General features: G+C 52.6%; 2 protein-coding genes across 4 annotated transcripts; one reads left to right on the top strand and one right to left on the bottom strand.

The window, feature by feature from the left end:
• Positions 1–548: 548 nt before the first annotated feature.
• On the top strand, positions 549–19217 carry Serhl2 (serine hydrolase like 2). Of its 3 annotated transcripts, none has more exons than XM_078052623.1 (12): positions 549–646; positions 2563–2712; positions 2802–2915; positions 3176–3217; positions 3550–3569; positions 3986–4060; positions 5274–5383; positions 6748–6827; positions 11644–11678; positions 16822–16904; positions 17760–17856; positions 18785–19217. In XM_078052623.1, the coding sequence occupies exons 1-12, from the start codon at positions 643–645 to the stop codon at positions 18902–18904; spliced, it is 930 nt and encodes a 309-aa protein (XP_077908749.1). In that variant the 5' UTR covers positions 549–642; the 3' UTR covers positions 18905–19217. The 3 variants fall into 3 exon arrangements, with proteins under 3 accessions (XP_077908749.1, XP_077908751.1, XP_077908750.1); XM_078052625.1 differs by lacking the exon at positions 549–646 and adding an exon at positions 951–969; XM_078052624.1 differs by lacking the exon at positions 549–646 and adding an exon at positions 1084–1312.
• Positions 18199–26424, bottom strand: Rrp7a (ribosomal RNA processing 7 homolog A). The gene is made up of 7 exons (XM_005338576.5): positions 26287–26424; positions 25239–25381; positions 22448–22573; positions 21639–21756; positions 21214–21311; positions 20653–20851; positions 18199–19621 (listed from the first exon to the last, which is right to left on the bottom strand). Exons 1-7 carry the CDS (start codon positions 26420–26422, stop codon positions 19536–19538), a joined length of 906 nt encoding a protein of 301 aa, XP_005338633.4. The 5' UTR covers positions 26423–26424; the 3' UTR covers positions 18199–19535.
• Between the last annotated feature and the right edge of the window lie 888 nt (positions 26425–27312).

The following is a 27312-nucleotide window of genomic DNA, read 5'->3' as shown; positions in this document are numbered from 1 at the left end:
TCTGTCTGTACAACAAATATTAGGCTGGTTTGCGCCAGGCTCTGTTGAGGACCTCAGGACACGGTGGAACACGTGGACGCAAGCCGGCCTTCGAGGTAGGCATTAAACGGTCATCGCACAGACGAGCGTTGGTGGCGTATTCCTGTAAACCCAGCGACGCTGGACGCAGGAAGATGGTAAGTTCGAGATCAGCCTGGACAACTTAGTGTGACCCTGTCTCAATAAATAAATAAATAAAGCGAGCTCCCGCCCCTGCTCGCTGTGGGTGCCCGCTGGGCAGCTCCGGGTACTGCGCTAGGGCCAGGGTCCCGCCACCCGCGCGCCCAGCAGAGCATGATCCGCTCCCTCCGACGCCGCCCGGGTGCAGCGGGGGACTTTGGAGGCTGTGAGCCACCTCCCAGGGCTCGCAGCTCGGCCTCCAGGGCAGACCACACAGGGCTCCCGGGCTCTGCAGATAAGCCTCAGCCAGGCGCAGGGAGAGCGGAGGGGAGGCGGGGCCGGCACCTGGGGCGGGGCCTGCGCCGGGGCGGGGCCTAGGGGCGGGGCTGTGGGCGGGACCTGAGCTCCCGGCGACAGCTCTCCTCCTTGTGGCCGCGACCTCGCCAGGCTAGAGAGACTGCCGCGCGCCGCGGGAGCGGAGCGATGGGTGAAAACGCTGGGCCAGGGCCCCTTAGACTAGACCCGGGCGGGGGAGGCCACGCGCGAGCACCCAGTGCCCACCCATCTTCTCGGGCCCGTGAGCAGGGACAGTGACCGCCCCCGCACTCCTGAGTGTCGAAGCTTCTTCATCTGCTGTCCCGGGAGCTAGCCGAGCCAGACCAGCTGGAGGGTGGGCGCCCACGCCGCCGCGCGTGGCCGCCCAGGGTCTCGGGAGGAGAGAAGCGCGGGTATCTGGGGGCGCAGAGGTCTCCAGCCCGGCAGGGCGAGCCCGCGGGGGAAAATGTCAGCGCCGGGCCAGACCTGAGCAGGGTAGGCCCGAGGCAGCGCCGTGCTGGGCGGTAGCGCCCGGGTCCAGACCCGCTGTGCATCGCGTTCCCCTGAATGACCTTGGGCATGAAGTAGACCTCCTGCTGTGTGAAGCGATGTTGTGGGGAGTGGGGAGTTCGCTGTGTCAGGTGCCCAGCACCCACGTGGCCCTCAGTGAAGGCTGAACCCCGTCTGTCCACAGTTTTCATTTCCAAGCCTCCAGTTATCCGAGGTCCAAAAATATCCAATAGCAACTCCAGTTTGAAATTGCCCACTATTGTGAGTAACGAGATAAAATCTCCAGCTGCCTGAACAGGACTCACCTTCACCTTTTGTCTCTCCTAAGGTATTTTGAGAGAAAGAGAGAAAGAGAGAGAGATCAGCCTCATAACTTTTGTTTGCTGCCCTGGGATTGAAACTCATTGGCTCTTGCTGGTGATGCTTTACCACCCAGCTGCATCCACCAGTGCCCCCCACCTGTTGTACTGGCGTTATTTATTTTATTTTATTTTCACTAAGTTGCCCAGGCTGTCCTCAAACTTAGGATCGTCGTCCTCCGCCTCCTAAGTAGCTTGGGGTTACGTGTGTGATATCTTACCTGCTCCACATAACTTTTAATACAGTATATTGTTATAACTGTTTTATTTTATTATTAATCTTTTTCTCTCTTTTTTGGGGAGTCCTGGGGATTGAACTCAAGAGTACTCTACCATTGAGCTACATATCTAGCTCTTGTTTTTGTTTTTTGTTATTGGGGATTGAATCCCGGGAGCCACATCCCCAGGCTTATAACTAACTATCTTTCTTTCCCTCCCTCCCTCCCTCCCTTCCTTCCTTCCTTCCTTTTCTTTCTTTCTTTTTCTTTTGTGCTGAGGATTGAACCCAGTGCCCCAGGCATGCCAGGAGAACGCACTACCACTTGAGCCACATCCCCAGCCCCGGCTTTATTTATTTTTATGTGGTGCTGAGGATCGAACCCAATGTCTCACATGTGCAAGACAAATGCTCTACCACTGAGCCACAACCCCAGCCCTCATTGAGTTTCTTAGGGCCTCACTAAATTGCTGATCTGGCTTTGAACTTGCAACCCTCCTGCCTCATCCTCCCGAGCCACTGGGATTACAGGTGTGCTCCACCATGCCTGGTATCCCTAGCTCTTTTTATTTTTAAGGCAGCGAATTGTCAAGGCTGGCCTTGAACTTTTGATCCTCCTGCCTCAGCCTCTGGAGTCCTCAGGATTATAGGCATGTGCCACCATGCCCAGACTTTACTCTATTTTTACAGAAAAGGAAATTGGGATGCAGAGACATTTCAGGAACTTGCCCAGGGTCACACAGCTAATTAGTGGTGGGTCCAGGCCACCCAAACCCCAGCCCACTCTCCAGTTCTGCCCCAGTACAAATGGGTGCGTTCTATCAAGCCTGCCAAGGCTTTCTCTCCCTCCTCTGGGTATCTGCACACCCACGTCTGGCAGGGGTCCAGCAGGGGCCAGGGAAGGGGTCAGTGGTGCTCATGTCCTGGGAACACTGGGCCTAGATGAGGAAGGGCTGGCTTCATGAACAAACTAGTGAACAAATGAATGTCTCGGTCCTTCAGGTCTGCTCTCAGAGCTGAAGCTGACAATGCCCTGGGGCCACATTGCTGCCAAAGCCTGGGGCTCCCTGCGGGGCCCCCCAGTTCTGTGCCTGCATGGCTGGCTGGACAATGCCAACTCCTTCGATAGACTCATCCCTCTCCTCCCACAAGGTAGGGTGGGGGTGAAGGGAAGCTGAGGGGCCACCCGCAGTGAGAGGCGGCTGATGGGGACCTTTCTCCTCCCCTTATCTCTGGCCCAGACTTCTATTACGTTGCCATGGATTTTGGAGGTCATGGGCTCTCATCCCATTACGGCCCAGGTGTCCCGTATTACCACCAAAACTTTGTGAATGAGGTCCGGCGAGTCGTGGCAGGTGAGCAGGAGGCCGGGGTGTGGGGGTGCCCTGGGATGCGCCCTCTGTGCTTGCAGCTGGGTGTGGCTCTGGTCTGGCCCCAGTTCCACCAGCAATTCTTGGGTGGAACTGGGGAGAAAGCTCTTCTCCAGGAAGAGCTCACTTCCTCCAGTGCCCCCCTAAACTGGTCTCCTGGGGGAGAGGGATTTTCCCAAGCCTGGGACAGCAGGAAAGAGGCCCGTGGGGGCGCCATCCAGACCTCCTGCTTTATGTATTTTCAGCCTTGAAATGGAGCCGTTTCTCTCTCATGGGCCACAGTTTCGGTGAGTACCCTTTGGCCAGCGACTGACTGGCCTCTTGCAGGGGCTGTGGGAGCCCAGGAGTTGGCACCTGCTTCCTTTCTCTGCACCTCTGAGAACCGCAGAGACACAGACGTCTTGAACATTGACCTTTGGCCTCTGTGCCCTCTGACCTCAGACATGTGGCTCAAAGGTGGCTCTTCTCTGACCTGATGAGGGAGAGGTGGCCCCATGAGTGGACATGTCTGGAAGGGGCCTGATGAGCCAGGGGAGGGGGCCTGAGTTTGAGAAACAAAGCCCTGGCTGGAGCAAGGGTATGTCTGCTGACCGCTCCTTTGTCCTCCTTTTGTCCCCAGGAGGCATTGTAGGCGGCATGGTGAGTAGATGGCTTTGCTCTGGCCACCTGAAGTGGTGGGAGTGGGGGAAGCAGGAGGAGGAAGTTCCCCGGACAGGAAGGGCCTCCTCAGTTCAGTAGGGGCCTCTCGTCAGCCGGCAGCACATCACGGTAGCAGTCGCCCTGGTGAGGAAGCTGGTGTCAGGAAGTGGAGGCTCCTGGTAGAGTTCAGAGCTTCCACATTCCCGCCCATCAAGGGGACCCTGGAGTCCAGCTGTCACCAGGGTCTGGAGCTGGGTGCGGGTGCACACTTGGGGGGTCCAGGGGAGGAGCCTGAAGGGACAGAGGGTTCTCACTCTGACCTCTTGGGGGCCCCTTGCCCAACCAAAGCCTTTTCAGGAAGCGCAGGGGAGAGCTGCGTCCTCGCTGGGCTCACCCTCCCCTTTCTGTTCATCTAGTTTTCCTGCACCTTCCCCGAGATGGTGGATGAACTTATCTTGTTGGACACGTCGCCGTTTGCCATGGACATTAATGTAAGGAGGGGGCTTCCTGCCGGCTGCCATGGGAAGCCCCAGGCCCGGCTGGTGCCCTCAGCCCTGTCTCCTTTGGTAGATCAGGGAGGCTGGAGGAGGTGGCGGGGTGGACCGGGTCGGGGAGCCTTCACAGAGGGGAGCATTCCATGCTTGTACCCAGGAGTGGTCAGGGGAGGGCCCGTGGAACCCTGTGTGTGTCCTGGGAGCCTCAGAAGGCAGGTGGATCGTGGGGGGCAGGGTGGAAGAGGAGAGGAACTGCGGGTTGAGGAAGTGCGGTGAGCCCACGACACTCACGCTCAGCCAGATCACTTTGTGCCATGCACACTTGCACAACCACACAGAGCACGCTCGAGTGTGGACTGACCGGAAAAGTACTGACCCCTCCAGCTACCACCACCAATAGCAGCCAGTGCTGTCCCCTTTATCTGAGACCTGGCTCTGTCGTTTGTGTTCTGGGTAGCCCAAGGCAAGTCACTTGGCCTTTCTGAGCCTCAGTGTCCTCACTTGTAAAATGAGAAGTTGCACTCAGTGCTCTTGGAGATCCCTGCCCGCTCTGGTGGTCTGCTGTTCTCTTTCGGAAGGCTCAGCTCTTGGTGGTGACACATCTATTTCATCAGTTTCAGTTTTCTTATCTGTAAAATGACCACAGTTCTGCAAGGGCAAGAACGTATCTTTTTATCGCCATGTCCCAGGGTCATGCTTAGTAGTAGGTGCTCAGTAAGAGCCCTTTGCATGAACCCGTCCTATAGTGAGGACCCAACTCGCGGATAGCCAGGACTGACCTGCTTTCTTCCTGTATTTCCCCATTGATGGGACAGACAGCACCCAGGGCCCCCTCCTGGGGCTGGGTGAGCGCTTGGGTCTCCCTGTCCCCTATTCTCAGGTGGGAGTGGGAGGGCCTGGCTCCACACCCCCTCACCAGTCCTCCCACCAGCTGGCGTGGTGGCATTAGTTGAACCAAGTGAAGTCGCCCACCCTTGGTGGTCAGGACTGATCCTCTGATACGTCTTTGCAATGCACCTAACAGAGATGTCCTTCCTTCTCCATCATCCAACCTGGTCCCTGCAATGTCCCTGCAGGCAGGGTTGAACTGGCCATGGCTGTCAGAGGACTCACTGGGTATCACTAGCAGGGGCCCAGTGAGCTGGGCCAGGGAGGGGACCCCTAGTCTCTAGCCTGGAGCCCTGCCTACCCAGCCAATGGCAACCCCTAGGAGATGGAGAACTTGCTGACCTACAAGCGGAGAGCCATAGAGCACGTGCTGCAGGTGGAGGCCTCCCAGAAGCCCTCGCGTGTGGTCAGCCCGGAGGAGATGCTGCAGGGGTGGGTGTTGGGAGCAGGTGGGGAGGGAGGCTGGGGCACTGCAGGGCACCCTGGGAGGAACCCTCTGCGACCCAGGGAAGACTCTTCCCACCCATAGTTCCACACCAGACCTCTGTCTTCCTGTGGTTGCCCTGAGCACCAGCCTCCTGGTGGACGCCCCAGAGGGGCTCTATCTGCCTTTGTTCCACCCTAGGCGTTAAGCCATGCCTGCCACTTCTGCCACCCTGCTCCAGTGGCCCTCCCGTCTACACACACACACACTCTCACTCCCTCCCCCTTCCTTGCTCTCCCTCCCTCCCTCCCTCTCTCTCCCTCCCTTCCTCCCTCTCTCTCCCTCCTCCTCCCTTCCTCTCCCTCCCTCCCCTTCCCTCCTTCTCTCTCCCTCCTCCTCCCTTACTCTCCCTCCCTCCCCCTCCCTCCCTCTCTCTCCTTCCTCCTCCCTTCCTCTCCCTCCCTCCCCTTCCCTCCTTCTCTCTCCCTCCTCCTCCCTTACTCTCCCTCCCTCCCCCTCCCTCCCTCTCTCTCCTTCCTCCTCCCTTACTCTCCCTCCCTCCCCCTCCCTCCCTCTCTCCCTCCTCCTCCCTTCCTTCCTCTCCCTCCTCCTCCTTCCCTCTCCCTCCCTCTCTCCCTCCCCCTCCCCCTCCCCCTCCCTCCCCCTCCCTCCCCCTCCCTCCCCCTCTCTCCCCTTCTGTCCCTCTCTCTCCCTCCCCTCTCTCTCTCCTCTTCCCTCCCTCTCCCTCCCCTCCCTCCCTCTCCCTCCCCTCCCTCCCTCTCTCTCCCTCCTCCTCCCTCCCTCTCTCTCCCTCCTCCTCCCTTCCTCTCCCTCCCTCCCCCTCCCTTCCTCTCCCTACCCTGCCATCACCCTTCCTCATATTGTCTTCCCTCCTGGCCTCCAAGACTGCAGCTCCCCCAGCCTGACCTGTGATCCTCCCCTGCACCTCACTGGCCTCCCCACTCCTGCTTCAGCCTCAGTGGGCTGCTTCCCTCTGGAAGCCGGCCATGACTAACCTTCCTTCCCTGGAGGTGACAGCCCTGTCCTGCTGACTCCCTGTCTCCTCATTGGCCAGGAGCCCCACAACCATGGATGGGGACCGTGGCCATTTGGTAACATCTGTCTCTCCTGCTCCTAGCAGTGTGCCCAGGGGTCAGGGCTCACAGTACTTACCATCTAGAGTGGAAACACACACACTCATATTCATAGGACACTTAGCCATATGCTGGCACAACACACTGGCACGGCCTGCGGCACCCAGGCGCATCCTTCCTGGGTGCCTCCCTTTCACCACCCTGCTCCCCTCTCCATCTGGCCCCTGGGCCGGCCCGGCCGTGGCCTTCAGCATCCCTCTGTCCCCCCCCTCCCCCAGGTTCCTGAAGAACAACAGCCATGTGGGTGAGGAGTGCGGGAAACTCCTCCTGCAGAGAGGAACCACCCGGGGGGCCACAGGTAAAGGTTTCTCCCTCTCCAAGCTTTGTGGACTGTCACTGGCATGGCATCGAGGACTTGCATGGAGCAGGCATGATACTTAGTGCTTTGCAAACACATCCGGGCTGCATTCAGGTCGTGAGCACCATCTGTTGGACTTGTGCAGTTTAAACAAAAACATTGGGGGAGGGGATAGGTCACCTGTATTTAAAATAGTAAGATTTTATGTAGAAATAGAAATTCTGCTTTCTTTTGAAAAGTTGGGAGATCTGGCAACACATTCTGTTCCCTACAGGCAAGGAGTAGCCCCACAGAAGCCCCTCTCCCTGTGAACAGGCACTGTGCCCACTCTGCCAGGCTTCTGCTGGCATCTTGTCGGTGACCTCAGGAGGTCCCAGCAGAGGCCTTTGGGTTTTGGGGATTGGCTAACTTCACTTAGCATTATCTTCTCCAACTTCATCCATTTAGCTGCAAATGCCATAATTTTATTCTCCTTTAGTCCTGTGTAATATTCCATTTTGTATATATATCACATTTTCTTTATCCATTCATCTACTGAAGGGCATCTAGATTGGTCCCACAGTTTAGCTGTTGTGAAATGTGTGTAAACATTGATGTGGCAGTGTCCCTGTAGTATGTTGTTTTTAAGTCCTTTGGGTATAAACCGAGGAGTGAGATAGCTGGGTCAAATGGTGGTTCCATTCCCAATTTTCCAAGGAATCTCCATACTGCTTTCCATATTGGCTGCACCAATTTGCAGTTCCACCAGCAATGTATGAGTGTGCCTTTCCCCCACATCCTCGCCAACACTTATTGTTGTTTGTACTCTTAACAGCTGCCATTCTGACTGGAGTGAGGTGAAATCTTAGTGTAGTTTTGATTTGCATTTTTCTAATTGCTAGAGATGATGAACATTTTTTCATATATTTGTTGATTAATTGTGTATTATCTTCTGAGAAGTGTCTGTTCAGTTCCTTGGCCCATTTATTAATTGGCTTATTTGTCTTTTTGGTGTTTAGCTTTTTGAGTTCTTTATATACCCTAGAATGACTGCTCTATTTGATGTGCAACTGGTAAAAATTTGTTCCCAAGCTGTAGGCTCTCTGTTCACTTCACTGATTGTTTCTTTTGCCGAGAAGCTTTTTAGTTTGAATCCATCCCATTTAATTCTTGATTTTTTTAATATTTATTTTTAGGTGTAGATGGACACAACACAATGCATTTTATTTTTAGGTGGTGCTGAGGATCGAACCTGGGTCCCACCCATGCTAGGGGAGCGCTCTGCGCTGAGCTACGATCCCAGCCCTTAATTCTTGACTTTAATTCTGGCACTGTAGGAGTCTTGTTAAGGAAGTAGGGGCCTAATCTGACATGATGGAGATTTGGGCCTACTTTTTCTATTAGATGCGGGTGTGAGACCCAAATCTTGATCTGCAACTATGAAAGGAAGGAGGCAGAAACCAGGGAAGTGGACCAGCCCCAGGAGGGCTGGAATTGACCAGCGTGGGTCCTCAGGAATCAGGGTCCCTTGGTTTACGTGTGTGGACACCAGGGCCAGAGGGGCTCTGCGGCCTTTGAGGGCATCGTCCATTCGCACATTCAGCACATCTGACATACCAGCCTGAGCCCCCACCCTGAGCAGGCCGCGCTGCCTCATGCAGTGGGTGAGAGGGTGGGCAGAAATAGAGAAGCAGCCCAGCTCCCGCCCTCACAGAGCTCCCAGCTGGCGGGCAGCTGACAGGAAGTAACCACCACCCACCCGCACACTGTTGGCCCAAGCAGCTGGGTCCTGCCTGGTGCTGCTCAGTGATGGGCAGAATGGATCCTTGGAAAGGCTGGAGGACGTGGCGCCGGACCTCAGGCCATAGGAGATGGTGCTACCCTCTGAGATAAGCCCCTTTTTGATGTATTTTCCTATCCTTCGAGCTGCTGGAGCCTCGGCAGGAGGAAAATGGACCTTGGTGGGCTCTGGTCCTGCCAGGCAGTGAGGGCATCATGGTGAAAACCCAGAGAGCCACGGGCCGCTGCCTGGGATTCAAGAGGCTGGGGTGATCTGTGGGTGCAGCAACCAGAACCTCCCAGGCACAGGGTCCTTCTAAGCAGGTGGAGACACAAAGCCCTGGTTAGAACCTCTATCAACAATTAAATATTACATTTATCATCTAAGAGTTCCATAATCTCTAATTAGAGTGGAAAACATAATAATTACAGAAAATATCTCTCCTTCATGTCTCTGTGATTGTTTCTTCCTCAGAGAGCCACATCCATGTTCAAATGTTGGCTTTCCAGCAAGGAGGCCTATCCCCGCCCTACTTCTTGAACATCCCTGGGGGTCATGGCTTTTCCAAAGGGGCTGGGCAGAGGTGTCCATCTAGACATGATTTTAGTTTCATTTTTCAATTTAATATTAACTTTTTTTTTTTTTAGCACATACTAAGTCACAGGAATAGAAAATCTCACGGTCTTGTTGTTCCCATCCATCTTTTTCCTCATCTCACCTGCAAGTTAATCCCCCTTCTGAGCTTTTTCACATTCATCTTGGTCTGCTTTCTGTTGCTCTAACAAAATACCTGAGGCCAGGAAATTTATAAATAATAGAAATGTAGGGGCTAGGGATTGCCAGGTATGGTTCAGTCAGAAGGAGATGAGGAGAAAAGAAGGTGCAAACAGACAGACTTCTTCCACTCTCCAGGTTCTGGAGCCGGGAAATCCAAGAGCATAGTGCAGGCATCTGCCCGGCATCTGGCGCAGGCCTTCTTGCTGCAGAGGGCATCATATGCACGAGCGTCGGAGAGCGCTCCGGTTAATCCTTTCATGAGGGCAGGGGCCTCATAACTCAGTCACCTCCCAAAGGTCCCCTCCAGATACCCCTGACAGGTGAGATTGGGGACAAGACTTCCAAGACAGGAGATTTAGGACGTGCTCAAGCCACAGCGACATCCTTCCAGGCTTTCCTGGGTGGAGCACAGGACTCCCCTCCACCTGCGTGGCTGGTCGGCACCGGAGTCTCCTTGGAGGCCTCCCTGGTAGGAAACTGGAGGCTGGTCCCCATGTTCCCTAATGGTGTCAGGCTAACTTAGCAGTCACCTGAGGAGGGACACTGGCTGAAAGTGGTCTGTGCTGTCCCCTGGCCATGTGGATGTCTGCACAGCCAAGGACGAAGGCAGGCACACAGACCAGAACCCAAACTGAGGCACCTCTTCCCTGGCCAAGGTGAGCGCAGGGGCCTCCAAAACTTTGCCAGTCCTCACAGCTGCGCCTTGGTGTCCTCTCAGCCAACTCTGCTGGCTGAGAGGCCTGTGTCCCTGGATGTCACTTGTTTGGAATTTTGTCCATTTCCTGAGAACTGGTATCTTCCCGTAGTTGAAGTTCTGTCCTCCTTTTTGGGTAGGACCTATGTTCCCTGCTTTTGCCCCTTGCCCTGCTCGACACCCGTATCTCAGTTTGAAGACATTTTCATCTGTGGGGAGACTGGATTGCAATACCTTCCCCTGGGTTTTATTTTATCTTTTGTCTTTACTTAAGGTAGTTTCTTTTTTTTTTTCCTTCTTTCAATGAAGAATATTTTTTATTACAATTGAATCTATGACTTTTTTATGGCCTCTGAATTTTGAGTTGTAGTTAAAAGCTCATGTTTGAGTCTAATATTGTTTTGTGTTTAGTATTTACATTTAAATATTTAATACTGTGTACTTATCTAGTGTGGAGAATGAGGTTTGGATCTGACTTTATCTTTTTCCAGATAGCTCCTCGGTTGCCTAATACTTTTATTCCTTTTTTTCTTTCTTTTCTTTTCTTTTTTTTTTTTTTTGTCATATTGGGGCCAAATCCAATGTTTCTCATATGCCCTCAGCCCTTTATAAATTTTGAGACAAGCTCTCATTAAGTTGCTGAGACTGGCCTCGAACTTGTGATCCTCCTGCATCTGCCTCTTGAATAGCTGGATTACAAGTGTGCACCACTGCACCCAAATTCCATTCTATTCTTTCCTGTTATTTTTCCAAGTGAATGTTAGAATTAGGTTAAAAGTTAAGTTTAAAAAAAAAAAACTTTGTTGATATGTTATTTATATATACATTGAAATATTAACAAGTAATAATGTTAATAGTAATAACATCTACTCATCATCCAACAAACAACAATAGAGTAGCATCCATTCCTTTGAGCCCTCCCAGCCTCTCCCGCCTGCGTATTCCTTCCACAAGCGCTCCCGGCCAGCTCCGTGTCGTGTGGGCCAGACTGTGTTCTCATGGAAGCTGTGGTCTAGCAGGGGAAAGAAGTGGCTTCATCAGTGATAGTGCACTTTAGACAGTGCCCCGGTGGCCAAGGGTGGAGCTCAGGGGTGCAGCAATGGAGAAAATCAATCAGAGGGGCCTAGGGAGGCCGGGCGAGGCGTGTGCAACTTTGAACAGGAGGGCTGCTGGTAGGCGGCATTTGACTAAAACTTGTAGAGAGGGAAGGGTGGCCTCATTTCCACACCCATGTGGACGCCCGCAGCTCGAGTACCCCTCTCCCCTGCTAAGAAGGTCCCCTTCTCCCCCCGGCCAGCCCTGGGCAGCTTCCAAGGTGGCGCTTACCCACTGTGCAGCAGGGGATGCTCCGAACCCCCATTGGGGTGGCCAGACTCCCGTGGGCTCCGCGGGTCTGAGGTCCAAGGGCTGTGGTCAGGCTCTGCTCCAACAGAATCCCAAGACTGGAGTCCAGGGCTGGCCCAGGGCCGCAGCGGTGGCCTCACCGGCCCAGGGGCTAGAAATGTCCGAGCTGAGGAGGCCCCAGGGGAGCGGCGGTGAGCCCCTCCGACTCAGACCACTGAGGTCTCTGCCTTGTGCCTCTCCAGGTCTGGTGCTGAACAGAGACCGGAGGATCACTTGGGTGAGTGCTGCCGTCCTCCAGCTCCTTCCTGGCTTGCCTGCTGCCCGGTGTTGGTTTTAAGTTGTTCTTCAGTTATGCACCTAATATAGACATACACAGAATTCGTCGTTTTGACCGCCTGTAAGGAAGCAGCTGAGTGGAAGTGGTAACCTCTAATTTTGTTTCCGTCTCCTGGGTTTGCCTATTAGGCATCTCTAAGGGGGATTGTGCCACGTTTGTCCTGTGTCTGGCTTCTTTTTTAGTTGTAGATAGACACAATATCTTTGTTTATTTATTTATATGTGGTACTGAGGATCAAATCCAGAGCCTCACACCTGCAAGGCAAGCTACAGGCCAAGCCCCCAAATCTCCTTTTTAAGGCTGAATAGTATTCCATTGTGTATTCCACATTTTCTGTATCACTCATCTGTTGACCCACACCTGGGGTTCCACCCTTGGGCTACTGTCCATAATGCTGCTGTGAACATGGGGGTATAAGTGTCCGTTTGGGTCCCCGCTCTCAGTTCTCTTGGCTATACCAGAGTGGGACTGCTGGGGCACACAGTGACTCTCTGTTTAACCTTTTTTAAAACAATATTTTTATTAGTTGTTGATGAACCTTTATTTTATTATACACATGAGGTGCTGAGAATCGAACCCAGTGCTTCTCACCTGCCAGGCAAGCGCTCTGCCACTGAGCCCCAGCCCAGCCCTCTATTTAACCTTTTGAGAAACCACGGAATCGCTGATCCCTGCAGTTGCAGAGGGTCTTCTGCATGCTCCTCCTCCACCGACACTCATCTTCCCTGTGCTTGAGGGCGGTGTCCTAGTAGCTGTGCAAGCGCCTCCTCACTGCGGTTTTGACTTGCGTTTCTCTGCTGACTAGTGCTGTGAACACCTTGCTCTGTGCTACTGGCCACTTGTGTGTCTTCTTTGGTCCATTTTTTAATTGGATTGTGTGGGGTTTTGTTGTTTAGTTCTGGATCTTAATTCCTTATGAGATATATGACTTGCAAACATTTCCTCCTACTCAACAGCCTATTATTTTTTGGGGGGGGGGGCGGTTCCAGGGTTTGAACCCAGAGGTTTTTAACCACTGAGCCTCGTCCCCAACGCTTTTTTTTTTTTTAAAGAGAGAGTGAGAGAGGAGAGAGAGTGAGAGAGAATTTTTAATATTTATTTTTTAGTTCTCGGCGGACACAACATCTTTGTTTGTCTGTGGTGCTGAGGATTGAACCCGGGCCACACGCATGCCAGGCGAGCGCGCTACCGCTTGAGCCACATCCCCAGCCCCCCAACGCTTTTTTATATTCTGTTTAGAGACAGGGTCTCCCTAAGTTGCTAAAGGACCTGGCTAAATCATTGAGACTGGCTTTGAACTCACAATCCTCCTGCCTCAGCCTCCTGAGCCACTGGGATTACAGGCCACTACACCTGGCCTCTTCACTTTTTTTTTTTTTCCTAATATTTTTAATTGTAAGTGGACACAATACCTTTTTACTTATTTTTACATGGTGTTGAGGATGGAGCCCAGTGCCTCACACGTGTGAGGCAAGTGCTCCACCACTGAGCCACTTTCTTGATGCACAAAAGTTCTAATTAGGGCTGGGGCTAGGGCTGAGAGGTAGAGTGCTTGCCTGTGTGAGGCACTGGCTTCAATTCTCAGCACTGCATATCAATCAATAAAAAATAAAGGTCCATTGACAACAACAAAAATTTTTTTAAAAGTTCTAATTATTTTTTTTTGGGGGGGGTCTTTTTTGTTTGTTTTTGGTGACTGAACCTAGGGGCTCTTAACCACATCCCCAGTACTTTTTGTTTGAGGGTCTTGCTAGTTGCTGAGGCTGACCTCGAACTTGCAATCCTCCTGCCTTAGCCTCCCAAGTCAATGGGATTTCAGGTGTGTGCCACCAAGTCCACTTATTTATTTATTTTTGGTACCCAGGATTGAACCCAGGGGTGCTTAACCACATCCCCATCCCTTTTGTGTATTTTATTTTATTTATTTTATTTTTTTAAAGAGAGAGAGAATTTTTTAATATTTATTTTTTAGTTATTGGCGGACACAACACCTTTGTTTGTCTGTGGTGCTGAGGATCGAACCCGGGCCACACGCATGCCAGGCGAGCGCGCTACTACTTGAGCCACATCCCCAGCCCCTGTGTATTTTATTTAGAGACAGGGTCTTACTAAGTTGCTTCAGCCTTGCTAAGTTGCTGAGGCTGGCTTTGATCTTCCTGCCCCAGTCTCTTAAGCTGCTCATATTAGAGGCACACACAACTGTGCATGGCTCTAATTTTTTTTTGGGGGGGGGGAGTGTACTGGCATTGAACCCAGGGCCTCACACATGCTAGGCAAGGGCTCTACCATCAAGCCACATATCCAGCCCCATCTGATTTGATGAAGTCCAATTTATTTTTGTTATCATCTGTGCTTTTGATATCATGTCCATAGCAGCATTGCCAAATACAGTATCATGAAGGATTTTCTTATTTTCTTCTTCTTTTTTGGGGGAGAGTGTGGGTGCTGGAGATCGAACACAGGGCCTTGTGCATGCAAGGCAAGTACTCTACCAACCGAGCTACATCCCCAGTCCTCAATGTTTCCTTCTAAGTAAGTTCTATAGTTTCAGCTCTTAAGTTTAGATCTTTGATGTATCTGAACCACTTTTCTAAATAGTTTTTCCAAATGTTTCAGAAGATTCTGAAGTGTGACATGTCCATAATTATACTTTTCTTAGTAGGTTCCTTCGCCTACCCTGCCCCTAGCTTTTTTTTTTCTTGCAGTGCCGGGCATTGAACCCAGAGCCTTGCTCATGCTAGGCGAGCAGTGTACCACTGAGTTATACCCCAGCCTTTTTATTTTGAGACAGGTTCTCACTAAGTTGCTGAGGCTGGCAATTTATAATCCTCCTCAGTCTCCTGAGTTGCTGGGACTACAGGCACGTGCTATGCTCCTAGACCTCATTTATTTTCTGTCTCAAATGACACATCACCATCTTCTAGGTTCCCAAGCAAAACGATGGCTGCCTGACGTTAGCCCAGTCACGTACAGACTCCATGTCCTGTGTTGTTTCATTCCTGTTTTAGGGCTTTCTGTTATGTTTACATAAATGGTTGCAGAGTGAAAGGAGCCAGCAACAAAAGGTGACTCTACTTGAAAAATCAACCCACAGGGCTGGAGGCCAGAGTAGTGCTCTCCTTGAAGAAAAGCCCTGGAGCAAGTTGGAGGGCAAGGGCCCATTGTCTTGGCCGAGTCAAGGTTACATGTGTATGTACACAGTGAAAGGCCATCAGGAGCTGACTGTCCAGCCTGGGCTTTGCTATAGGTTATACTTTAATTATTTTTAAAAACTGATCAGGAAATGAAGCTAACAAAATCTAAAAAGAGGTGTGGAGGAAGAGAGAGGGAAGAGACAGAAAGGGAAACGATACACCCAGCAGCCCCCTGGCCGCAGATGCTCTCTTGGAGAAAGGGCCTGTTGCTGGTTGGGAAACTGCTGCAGAAACGTAAGCCTGTGTTGCTCCCACCTCCAGAGACAGGAGTGGAGAGAATGTCCCTCCATCCCTCCCTGGGAGATCAAGTTAAATTCAGGGAGGGCCTCACTGTGCCCTGGAGCTAGACAGCCCCAATCTTGGCAAGAACAGGAGAGGCCCAGCCCCCGCCTGAGCTTGAGTGCTGAGCTTGAGTCCTGGCGCCATCTCCTGTTAGCTGTCAGCTGTGACCAAGTTCCTGGCCTCTGGGATCTAGCCTGCCTTCTGGAAAGCGCTGGCTTTAATGTTTGCCTCAGCAAAACCCCCCCCCCCCCCAGTGCCTGGTCACAGCCGCTGGGACTCAAGTCCACAAGAGTGTGGGCCTTGTGTAAGATGTGGAAACCTGCTTTGGGAAAAGCACCAGAGGTCGTTTTAGTCATGAAAAGCAGGAAATGGCTGGAAGAGCCTCAGGACAGAGTTTTTTGTGGCCATGACCAAATCCTCAGGATTTTTTTCCCCTTTTATGTGGTGCTGGGGCTGGAACGCAGGGCCTTGTACATGCTGGGCAAGGGCTCCACCACTGAGCGACACCCACAGTCCCCAGAGGGATTTTACATTCATTGCGGTGGTGAAGAACCTTAAGGAAGGCTTACTGCAGTCAGTCCTCAAGGGAGCTTTCTTACGCACCTGTACTTCTCTGTCACCACATGCTGAGAGGTACAAACATGGACAAAATTTGAGAGCTCCTGTCTCTGAGAGTTCTCAGACTAGAGTGCTAGGCCAGTGGTGAGCCTCATGCAATAAAATTTTCTAGAAGCCCTAAGAGTAAAAAGAAAGCAGGGCTGGGGTTGTGACTCAAGCGGAAGCGCGCTTGCCTGGCATGCGCGTGGCTCTGGGTTCAATCCTCAGCACCACATAAAAATGAAATAAAGATGTTGTGTCCACTGAAAACTAAAAAATAAATATTAAAAAATTCTCTCTCTAAAAACAAAGAAAGCAGGCAAATTAATTGTGGTTCTGGGGACCAAGCAGAGGGCTAGCACTTACTAGGCAAGCTCTATTCCACAGAGCTACCTGCTCCAGACCAACTGTAATATTTTTATTTAACTCATCCAAGATGCTGTCATTTCAAGACATGATTGACATCAAAGTTGACTGTTATTTTTCCAGTTGAGTCCCAAACCCAGCAGCATTTCACAATGACAGGGCACCTCAATAGCCCTAGGACTATTGAGTCACAGCACTGGACAGCGCAGCCTAGACACACTCAGTGGTCATGACAGGATGGTCAGGGCTGTGGTGGAAGCCACTCTGCACTGTGATCCAAGCAAGTTCCTTTCTCGTGGAGAGGTCTCATGAAGGTCCGGGGCTCTGTCTGGTGTCCAGGAGACAAGGTACAGGGCAGCCTGTGTAGTAAGAAGGGGGCTGTGAGGACCACACCTCAGTTCTAAGGTCTAGGTCCAGAAGTACCCTGTCAAATGGCCACACAGCTGAAAAGGGCTCAGGCAACAGTCTGGCCGGCAGCCATGAGCCAGGGAGGAGACAAGAACAGATGTGGGAAAGCGGGAGGCCTGGCAGAGGTGCCATGGTGGGGCTGGGCTTGGTCTGGAGCAGGTGCTGAGGTGACCTCACCAGGACCAGGACTGCAGGGCTCCTTGCCACAAGGATTCACCCTGGCTTTGTCCCCACAGCCGCAGTACAGCTTTGACTTCGTCAGCAGGGAGCTGTTCACACACTCCATCCAGCAGCTGCAGGCCCGCGTCCTGCTTGTCAAGTAAGTCGGACCCACCACCCTTCAGTGGTTGGCACCAGCCACCCCCATCATAAGTCAGCTTCCCCAGACACCTGTGGGAAGGTGTGCGGTCTTCCTGGGGAAACCTGAAGTGCAGAGGTTCTTTGGAGGCTTTGACTTTCCGTTGGTGCACAAGTAGAAACAGCACTTGGACTCTGTACTTTTCCTGACACGCGACCTCATTCTCCTGACACTGGGCAGTGGCAGCACCCAGTAGGCCCGAGATCACAGGGAAACTGGCAGCACCTACAGTGCTTGGGTGTTTGGCAGGCTTGGCGTAATCTGAGGCATTTTCCACCTGCCATGGAGCCATAGGGACATAACCCCACCATGCACTGAGGAGAATCTGTACTAAAGCCATTAAGTGATACATTTTCAATAGGATGACTGTATGGTGGGTATGTTGTAGCTCAACAAATCTTAAAAAATAAAGCAAAGCCTGACCTTAGGTGGACACAGTGGCATACTCCTGTAATCCTAGTGACCAGGAGGCTAAGGCAGGAGGATCACAACTTTCAGGCCAGCTGCAGCAACTTGGCAAGACCCTGTCTAAAAATAAAAAGGGGTGCAGATGTAGCCCAGTAGTAAAGCACTTAAGCTCAATATCCAGCCCCAGCATTCGGTGGCTGTGACCCTGGGCAGTCCTGTAACCTTGACCCCCCCCCCCAAGTCAGTCTGGCCTGTGGCTCATACTGAATGACTGTGCTCAATAAATCTAAGCTTAAAGGGAACCAGCTGTGGGAAAGTCAGAGGTAGCAGTTTGCCCAGACCTGGTGTTTTCTAAGGCATTGCTGGGAGGCAGGGTCCAAGGGGGAACCCATTTCTTCTTGCTTCCAGGGCAGCACAAGGATATAGTGATGTGAGACGGGAGAATGATGCCAACACGGAGACCTTGATGTTTATGCTGGACACGATGAGATCCATCCTAAAAGAGGTAACAGCTGGGCACTGTGGTGCATACCACCAATCCCCGCAGCTTGTGAGGCTGAAGCAAATCACAAGTTCAAAGCTAGCCTGAGCAACTTAGCGAGACTGTCTCAAAAAAGGACTGAGGATGTAGCTCTGAAGCCTGGAGACAGGAGGGCAGAGAGCACTATGGGAAGCAGTGCATCCCTGGTTCAAATGCTACTACCTTAAAAAAAAAAAAAAAAAAAAGGCAACGTGCAGGCTCGGCGAGCTGGTGTCCAGGCCATGCTCACCTGCCTAGGCCCACGTGTCCTGAGGATCTAGTGGTCTCAATCCCCACTGTGGTCAGTCCAAGTTCAGGCAAGAGGCCTTTCATTAGCACAATCTTCTAGTTTTATTGTTCTCACATGTGTCCCCTGGGTCAGGCACAACTCGGCCCATCTGCCACAGCCCCACTCGCCTCCCACTAGACCTGGTAGTGGGTGTGCTAGCTGGGGGTGGGGACCCCTGGGAGCACCAGCACTTTGTGATCATTATCCACACAAATACCTGAGTCTGGGGCACCTGTACCCCCTCACAAAAGGGCAGCCCTCCCATGGGTGGCAGGTGAGAGCTGTGGCCAGGCCTCCCTGGTCGGCTTTCCCTCAGGGACTTGCCGGTGCTATGACCTCACTCCTCCAGGGGACCTGTCTGTCAGGATCACCGGCAACCCTGACAGAGGCCTCCCCCACTCAGTGCTACAGCTTCACAACTCAGATGGTCCTCAACCCAGGTGGCCTGAGTCCCTAGGGTCTGAGGAGCCCCAGCATGCTGGGAACACTGGAATCCCAGGGAGTGCCTGGCCCACTGGGAAGCAGCAGGCCAAGGGAGGGCACAATTGAGTTCCTGGGCTCAATGGCCACAGGTGGGCACTGCCGCTTCCTTTGGCCACACCTCATGACCCTCCCTTCCTCCAGCGGTTCCAGTTTGTACAAATCCCCGGCAACCATTATGTCCACATGAATGCTCCCCACCTCGTGGCCAATGTCGTCAGCCCCTTTTTACAGAGCAAACGCAGGATCCCGGCCCAGCTGTAGCCTGGGCCTGGGCTACGGACATCTCACGCTCACGCCAGTCAGCCTCCACGTGGCTGGCATGGTGGCAACAGGCCTTACTGAAAACCAAGATGAACAGGAGAGAATCCTGTGAAGGAGGTGGGGGAAGGGGCAAGATTCTGACATTAACATCTGAGACTTCAGGGGGACAGCATTTAGACTTAGGGTGTCCGTTTTGTAGTTAATGACCTGTAGTGAGCTGCTACAGGCAGAAGGAAGCTTGCCTGTCATTTGGTGGCTTCTGAAGCCTTCTCCACTGCCAGCCTGGATACAAAATAAAATGTTCTCGCCTTTCTCCCTGCCTTCGAGGCTGTTCCATGGCCAGCAGGGGGTTCCGTTGAGAAGGGGAGACACAAGCAGTTACTTGTTTTCCTGACAGGCAGGAACCACTTCTGAGGGCCACATCTTCCTGCTGTGCTCCAACATGCTTCAGCACAGGGACCCGGGGTGAGCCTGTCCTTTGCTTCCAGCCCATGCAGACCTGATGGGGCCAGGCCGCAGGACACAGTGGCCCTTTGGCCTACTGTCTTGCTTTACAGAGCACAACCTCAGGCCAGCAGGCCCCGTGTCCTCACTGGCCAGGCCCTGCACTCCGGGTCACAGCCTGGCAGGCTCAGTAGGGTCGGAATTTGCGCTGGGCCCGCATCAGCTCAATCCTCTGCTTGTCCTCTTCGAACTTCTTGCGCAGCTGTGCAAGGTCTGTGGTGCGAGAGGTCATAGAACAGGGTCAGGCAGCATCCTGTGGGAGACACCCGCTGCCCCCACTGAGAATGCTGGCACACCCCTCACTTCCCAGGGTCGGGGGGTTCCACCAGGCCTCCCCACCCTGCCCGCTTTGGGTCATGGTCTGGATTCTGCAAGGAATCAGAACACAGTACTTGACTACAGACCAGGTCAGAGGCAAGGCTGAGGCAGGAGGTGACATGCCAGAGTTTTGAGGTTAGAAATGCACCAATGAGAAGCCCAAAGAAAACAAAAAGATCCACATGCCTACTCCACCCCCAGGTGAAGGAGTCCAGGTGCCTCCCTCTCCAGCCCCAGTGCCACCAAATTCAGATGGTGACTAGTCAATGAATGATCTAGGTCAAAGGGTAGGTGGGGATCTGGAGTCTAAAGGAGAGAAGGCTGATGGAGGCCATGAGGTAAAGTTCAGGATCTGGAGAGAAGAAAAGGACCAGTACAGGAGAAGGGTCAGTGCAGCAGTGAGTCTCAGAGTGCGCCAGCAACAGGGCTGGGGGTCAAGACAGCTGCAGAGCCCACCCTCCAGGCTCAGGCCAGGACCCTTTCCTCGAACCACAGACAGCTGTCCTACAGGACAGCTGAGACAGCAAGAGACCAAGACAGTGGAGGAGGGAGCTTAGCAGCAGCACCAAAAGCAAACCACAGGTGAAGAGATGGTGAACCGCAGAGAGCCCCAGGGCCCGCCCCCCCCCCCCCCCCCCCCGGCCTTCTCTACAGCTCAGAGACTCGAGATCACCTCCACAGACTTCTTGCTGGCTGGAGGCTAACAGGTTCCAGCAGTAAGGGCTCAGGGGCTTGGAGGTGGGTCCCCATCCCAGATGCCTCTGTGGGTATGAATAACCCCACCCACCACTCCTGGGCAAATGCAGCTGCCCCTGGGAAGCAGGAGAGTGCTGCCAGGCTGGAACTCTAAGCCCAGAGCGCATGTCCAAGGATGCACTCCCATCCCAACCCCCAAGGCCATCCCCTGCCTTGGAGGAGGCCCTTACGCTCCATCTTGGTCTCCCGATGCTGCCAGGCATAGAAGTTGAGCAGCTCCTTGCGCGCACGCTTCCGTTTCTCCTTCTCCAGCACCCGCAGGCTGGCTGCCTCAGTTCGTGGAAGCACAGGCCGCCGACCCCGGCGGGTCACCTTCACCCAGCCCTCCTCATCAGGGACTCCCTCCTCCTCCTTGGCCTTCTCCTCCTCCTGCAAGGAATGGCACCCTGCTGACCCATGGCAGGACTCCTCTGCAGGACAGTGCTCCTGACCCCTCCAAAGCCTCAAGGGACAGAACCTCCCATCCTCCTCCAGCAGTCAGACCCGCCCTGGCAGGTCCTGCTAGCACTCAGCCCCATGGTGCAGGGCACAGGCTGAGTATGGGGATAGGGCACCCAGGTGCCAATGCTGCTCCTCCCCCACCCCCCTACAGACCATCTATATTCAACGTCATCCAGCCAAGTAACCAAAGATTCAGTAGAGAAAGCCTGGACTCATATGGTTGTCCCCCGTGGGAGTCACATCACATACTTGCAGCCCCACCCTCCCACAGGGAGGCAGTGTCCCTTTACCGCAGCAATCTTCTGATCGTAGGCCTCCATGAATGTGTCCACCTCAACTCTCAAGGCCTCAGGGTCAGTCACTGAATCTGCATAGTCACTGATCCACTCTGGGGGATGGGGAGACAAGGAGAGCAGCTGCCTCAGGCCTGCCGGGTGTCAGGACTTTCTGACACAGGCTGCAAGGCCTCGAGACCTGTGGCCCAGTGGGCAAGTGCTGAGATTCTAGTGGCAACAGGCTGGGTCTCCACCTTTGTCCACCTGGTGCTGAAGTTCCAGGCTAGCATCTCCTGACGCACCCCAATTAGCCCTGTCTGCCTGCGTCTCCCTCGCACTGCCCCCAGGGAGCTGGCTATGGCTCGTGGCACCCAGAGGCTGCTCCCAGAAAGCTTCCCTCACCAACCCTGGGCCCAGAAAGGAGGTGCTATAGCACTGACTATGAATGCCACTCTTCACAGGGTGACTCTCCGTAGAGACCAGCAAAGGGCCCTTCAGGGTCAAGGCGGCCGACACTCCACTTGGCTTCTGGAACACCACGTAGGCTACCTGGAATCCCTGGGGGAAGAGAGAGGTCCGAGTAGGGGAGCCCTACCCACACCTGCCCTCACCTAACCTGCTGTTGGGCCAGGGAAGAGTTTAGGTGGGGGACAGTCACACTCAGTTACCCAACTGCTGCTGGAAGGGAGACTCATTCCCAGCTCTTCCCCCAAGGACAGGGGATACACGGGACATTTCTTCCAGTTTCAGGAAGGAGTCAGTGAAAAGTGGGTTCAACCTTAGGGCAGGCTCGTGGAAACCAGGCCCAGAGAGGAGAGGACAGGGCACTCAACCGGTCAGACTCTCCTGTGCTGGGAGAAGGCATCAGGTCCAGGCACTTGGGAAAACATGGAAGGCATAGTGCTCCTGGAGACCAAACCCTGGCCTGAGGAGGACTCTACCTCAGGGAGAAGCAAGCAGGGAGCCCAGGGGGCCTGCAGGAGAGTGCAGAGATGGTCCCAAAGCTCTAACATGGAGAATGGAAACCACCAGGCAGGAAGTCCAAAGATGTTGCACAGCTGGCTCCTAGACCAACTGGAACTATGGAGGTTGGGAATGTCTACTGTAGGACTACAGGACATGCTCTCAGAGTCCCACTGCCAACCTCTGCACCTACATACACACCACCATCCCCTACACAAGGGACACTAATTGCCCCCACCCCGCCTTGTGCTGCCATTCCAGTGGAACCTGGAACTTGAAGGCCTACCGGAATGGGCGTAGGGTGAAAAAACTTCGACTTGGGTTCCTTTGCACTCTCAGCAAGGTCCGGCTTCTCCTGCAACTCCACAGACTGGACAGTGCCACAGGGGGACAGCAGACGAGTCAGGCATTCCTGCCACGGCCAGAGGGAAGCATAGGGTGAACATTCACAGGGCTTTCCCCAGAGCCTCCCCTACACCTGGGTGGACAGTCACATCCTTTAAAAAGGGATCCCAAAGGACCAAGAGCCCAAGTCTACCCAACCGAGAAAGCCAGGGTGCCATGTCCAGTTCCCACATTCCCAACCTCCATAATAAGAAAGGTGGGAACACTCCTGATATTCTTCTTCTAAGACAATTAAGTTAAATAAGAGTCAAATTTAGGGGCTATGAATACAGCTCAGTTGGTAGAGGGCTTGCCTAGCATGCACAAGGCTCTGGGTTCAATCCCTAAGAACCACCAAAGAAAAGGAGGAGTCAAATCTACACTTTCAGAATCAAGATGGTGATGATCCGAAGCAGAAAGGGCATGAGGGAACATCTGGGGTGTGGTGATGTTTATCAATTCACACACTGATTATGTACGTGGCCATGTTCAATTTGTGGAATGCATCAAGCTACACACCTATAGCCTGTGCCCTTTTTCAACATTTGCTACACTTTAGTAAAGGTTTTCTCTCATTAAGTTGCTGAGGCTGGCCTTGAACTTGTGATCTCCTGCTTCAGCCTCCCAAGTTGCTAGGATTATAGGAATATGCCACCAAGCTTAGCTAGGTTAACTTTCAGTTTTCTTAATGCTTCTTTCTCCCTTGACCTTAAGAGGAATCTTTTAGAAATCAGTATTTATTTTCTTGGGCTGGGGATACAGCTCGGTTAGTAGAGTGCTTGCCTCACATGCAGCACAAGGCCCTGGGTTCAATCCCCAGCAAAACAGACAGAAAGACACACACACACACACACACCAAAAAAAAAAAAAATTAATTTTTTTCTTCTGAAAAAAAATTCATTCAAAATCCAGCAACTCCCTGTTTTACTTCTATAAATGTAATACTAAATTTAATACTTTCTATGGAAAAAATTAAGGTGTTTCTAGACAGAATTAGAGGTAATTTTTATTTTCTTACATTTTTCTTCACCTCCCATGGATAGGTGAAGCACTCAGCCCCCCCTTTTTTTTTTTTTTTAAGAGAGAGTGAGAGAGAGAGAGAAAGAGAGAGAGAGAATTTTTAATCTTTATTTTTTAGTTCTCGGCGGACACAACATCTTTGTTGGTATGTGGTGCTGAGGATCGAACCCGGGCCGCACGCATGCCAGGCGAGCGCGCTACCGCTTGAGCCACATCCCCAGCCCCCCTTTTTTTTTAAAATATTTTTTTAGTTATAGTTGAGCACACCTTTATTTTATTTGTTTATTTTTGTGTGGTGCTGAGGATCAAACCCAGTGCCTTGCATGTGCTAGGCAAGTGCTTTACCGCTGAGCTATAACCCCAGTCCAGATAGGTATCATTTTTACATTCAAGAAAGAACAATGTGGACTGGGGTTGTAGCTCAGTGGAAGAGTGCTTGCCTAGCATATGTGAGGCATGGGTTCGATTCCCAGCACCACATATAAATAAATAAAGATCCACCAACGATTAAAAAATATTTTAAAAATAAGAAAGAACAATGTCATTCAAACAATTCTGGGTAATATATCCCTCAAATAATTTTTTAAATTTTATTTTTTAGTTGTACACAATACCTTTGTTTTATTTCTTTTTATGTGGTGCTGAAGATCAAACCCAGGGCCTCACACATGCTAGGCAAGCTGTCTACTGCTGAGCCACAACTCCAGCCCTCAAATTATATTTTTAAAATATAATTAAAGCTGAGCATGGTGGCATACACCTTTAATCCCAGCTACTTGGGAGGTTGAGGCAGGAGAATCATAAATTTAAGGCCAGCCTCAGCAATTTATTGAGATCCTGTCTCAAAAAAAAAAGGGAAAAGAAAATTAAAACTTAAAAGGGCTGGAGGTGTAGCTCAGGGATAGAGTGATTAGGGAGCATGTGTAAGGTCCCAGGTTCATTTCCAGTACCACCAAAAACAAAACAAACAAATACTTTAAAAAGCCAATTTTCTTGGCTGGGGTTATAGCTCAGCGGTAGAGCTCTCACCTAGAGCGTGTGAGGACCTGGGTTTGATCCTCAGCACCACATAAAAATAAATAATATAAAGGTATTGTGAACAACTAAAAAATAATAATAATTTTTAAAAAGCCAATTTCCCGAAGCCAGGCGAGGTGGCACACGCCTGGAATCCCAGCGTCTCCACATACTGAGATGGAAAAATTGAAAGTTCAAAGCCAGCCTCAGCAAAAGTAAGGCACTAAGCAACTCAGTGAGACCCTGTCTCTAAATAAAAAACAAAACAGGGCTGGGGATGTGGCTCTGTGGTTGAGTGCCCCTGAGTTCAATCCCCAGTATCCCCCACCAAAAAAAAAAAAACTCGCCAAAATCCAATTTCCTGGTTGGGCTCAGTGGTGCATGCTGTAATCCCAGCAACTGGGGAGGCAAAGACAGGATGATTGAATCCCTTTCTCTAAATTAAAAAAATACAAAAAGAGCTGGGAATGTGACTCAGGGGTTGAGTGTCCCTGGGTTCAATCCTCAGTACTAAAAAAAAGAAAGAAAAAGAAAAAGCCAATTTCTTTCCACAAGAGGTAAAGGCAACCTTCTCAACATTTGACACCCCTCCACTTTCTGAACATTTTGACCCTGGGGCTCCCATTCCAGAGCTCACAGGTCCCCTGCCAGTTCACCTCGTTGCAGTATGGCGGCACATTGAGGACAAAAAGGGTGCGCTTCTGAGGCCATGCAGACTGGGTGCCTTCTCGAACTCTGTGTTCTCTCACATAAAGGTAATGAGAAGCTCGCTGCTTTGCTGAGAACTTGATCGGAATGGCTGGAAGGGAAACGGTGGCATGGGAGTCAGGGTCAGGCTACCGTGAGTGCAGGTGAGCACCTAAGCCACCCAATTCCCTTTCTCCACGACCCTTCCTAGGCCCTTAGGTGCATCGCGCATTCTTCCTTCAGTGAGCCCAACCTCTCGGCCGAGCCTCACCACCTCTGAGCGTGAGCACACACATCCGCAGAAGGGGGACTCCCAAGGGGATGGAGGAGAGAACTCATCTGGCAGTTACACGGGGGCGCAAGAGAGGGGGGCTCCAACTCTGCTGCTGTTGGGGTCAACACCCAAATCCTTCTGGAAGCTGTGTGACCGGCCTCCACGGTGTCTCTTTTCACCCTCCCCTCCGCCACGCCGACTCTCGGTTCCCCAACAAGCCGGGCTCACACCTGATCTCTCTGCCTGCGCACCAAACCTCGTCCCTGCACCCACTCTTCAGGTTCTGGCTCAAACTTCCCTTTCTCAAGGGAGCCGCACCCTCGCCCGGCCTCCGACCGGCTGAGGTCCACCTGCTGTGGATCTAGTCCGAGGGCCTTTATCGGCGCGACTCCCTAAGGGCCACCTTCACGAAGCTAGGGGGCCGCTCACTTTAGGGACGCACGCGGCCCCCGGGCAGGAGGCTGGGGAGCAAGAAAGCAGACAGCAATCTTGTATCGGCTAAGAAGGAAGCACTCCGGGCGAAGGGAGGCAGGCAGTTTCCTCGCACAGGCCTTCAGAGACGGCTCTGTGAGGAAGGCTCTCGCCAAGTGGGCTGACCCGGGAGAAGGGCGCCGCGTGGGTCCCGCGGAGCCAGGGGCTTCTCGACTTGCCGGGGCCCAACCAAGCGGCCGCTCCCGGGGCTCCCGGGACACCTCCCAGCAAAGCCTTTCCGTCTCCCAACCTCGCGTCCCCGAGCCGCTCACCGTAGTAGCCGGGTGGGCTCGGAACGCCCGCCTCAAGGTCCCCAGCCACACGCTTTCTCCTACGCGCCACCATCTTGCCAACCGGAAACGCAGGGCTTGCTGGGAACTGTGGTTCCGCGCGCGAGCGCGTTTCCATGACGACGGCGCCGCGAGGGCCCCGCCTTCTCGGTCCCAGCCCTGCCTTCCTGGCCCCTCCCGCCCCGCCCCAGGCGCAACCCTAATAAGCTCAAGTAAGGGAGAACCTGGACCAGGGCTGTTCAGGGTTGCGAACCGGGAAGAGCTTTCCTTCCTTCCCCCTTTCCTCCCTCCTACCCTGTCTGCCTTTCTCTCTTCCTCCCTCCCTCCCTCCTTCCTACCCCAAAGTACCAAGCGTTAGAAATACAAAGGCGAAGCCGGGCGGGGTGGCGCGCGCCCCAAATCCCAGTGTCTCTGGAGGCTGAGGCAGGAGGATCACTAGTTCAAAGCAACCTTAGCAAAGGTGAGGCCCTCAGCAACTCAGTAATACTCACTCTAAATAAAATACAAAATAGGGCTGGGGATGTGGCTCAGTGGTTGAGTGCCCCTGAGTTAAATCCCTGGTACCAAAAGAAAGAAAGAAGGAAAGAAATACAAAGGTGAAGCAATATCCAGCCCTCCTGGAGTTTATATTCTAACAAGAGAAAGAAACAATAAACACATAAGCAAACCACAAACATCTGCTGTGAGATGTCCTTCCTTGCCACAGAGCCAGAGGCAACAGGGCCTACCAACCATGCACTGAAAACTCCAAGTCAGGGGCGGTGGTGCACATCTGTAATTCCAGCAACTTGGGAGGCTAAGGTTCATAAGTTCAAGGCCAGCCTTAGCAACTTAGTGAGGCCCTAAGCAACTCGGGGAGACCTTAAGACCTGTCTTAAAATAAAAAAAGAGCTGGGATGTGGCTCAGTGGAAAAGAGCTACTAGGTTCAATGCCTGGTACATTTTATTTGGTACCAGGGATTGAACTCAGGGGCACTCAACCATTGAGTGCATCTTCAGGCCTATTTT

The sequence above is a fragment of the Ictidomys tridecemlineatus genome, chromosome 6 (genome assembly GCF_052094955.1).
Source record: "Ictidomys tridecemlineatus isolate mIctTri1 chromosome 6, mIctTri1.hap1, whole genome shotgun sequence".
Classification (NCBI taxonomy): Eukaryota; Metazoa; Chordata; class Mammalia; order Rodentia; family Sciuridae; genus Ictidomys; species Ictidomys tridecemlineatus.
This window is presented reverse-complemented; position numbering and strand designations above follow the sequence as displayed.

Bases quoted from the DNA above. Each gene is read 5' to 3' on its own strand.
- Serhl2 (XM_078052623.1), top strand. The intron at 2,916-3,175 runs GTGAGCAGGAGG...ATGTATTTTCAG, and splicing joins GGTCCGGCGAGTCGTGGCAG to CCTTGAAATGGAGCCGTTTC. The intron at 3,570-3,985 runs GTGAGTAGATGG...CTGTTCATCTAG, and splicing joins GAGGCATTGTAGGCGGCATG to TTTTCCTGCACCTTCCCCGA.
- Rrp7a (XM_005338576.5), bottom strand. From the start codon at position 26,422: ATGGAAACGCGCTCGCGCGCGGAACCACAGTTCCCAGCAAGCCCTGCG. The intron at 21,312-21,638 runs GTCAGTGCTATA...CCCATCCCCCAG, and splicing joins TGTGAAGAGTGGCATTCATA to AGTGGATCAGTGACTATGCA. The intron at 19,622-20,652 runs GTAAGGGCCTCC...CTCGCACCACAG, and splicing joins TCGGGAGACCAAGATGGAGC to ACCTTGCACAGCTGCGCAAG.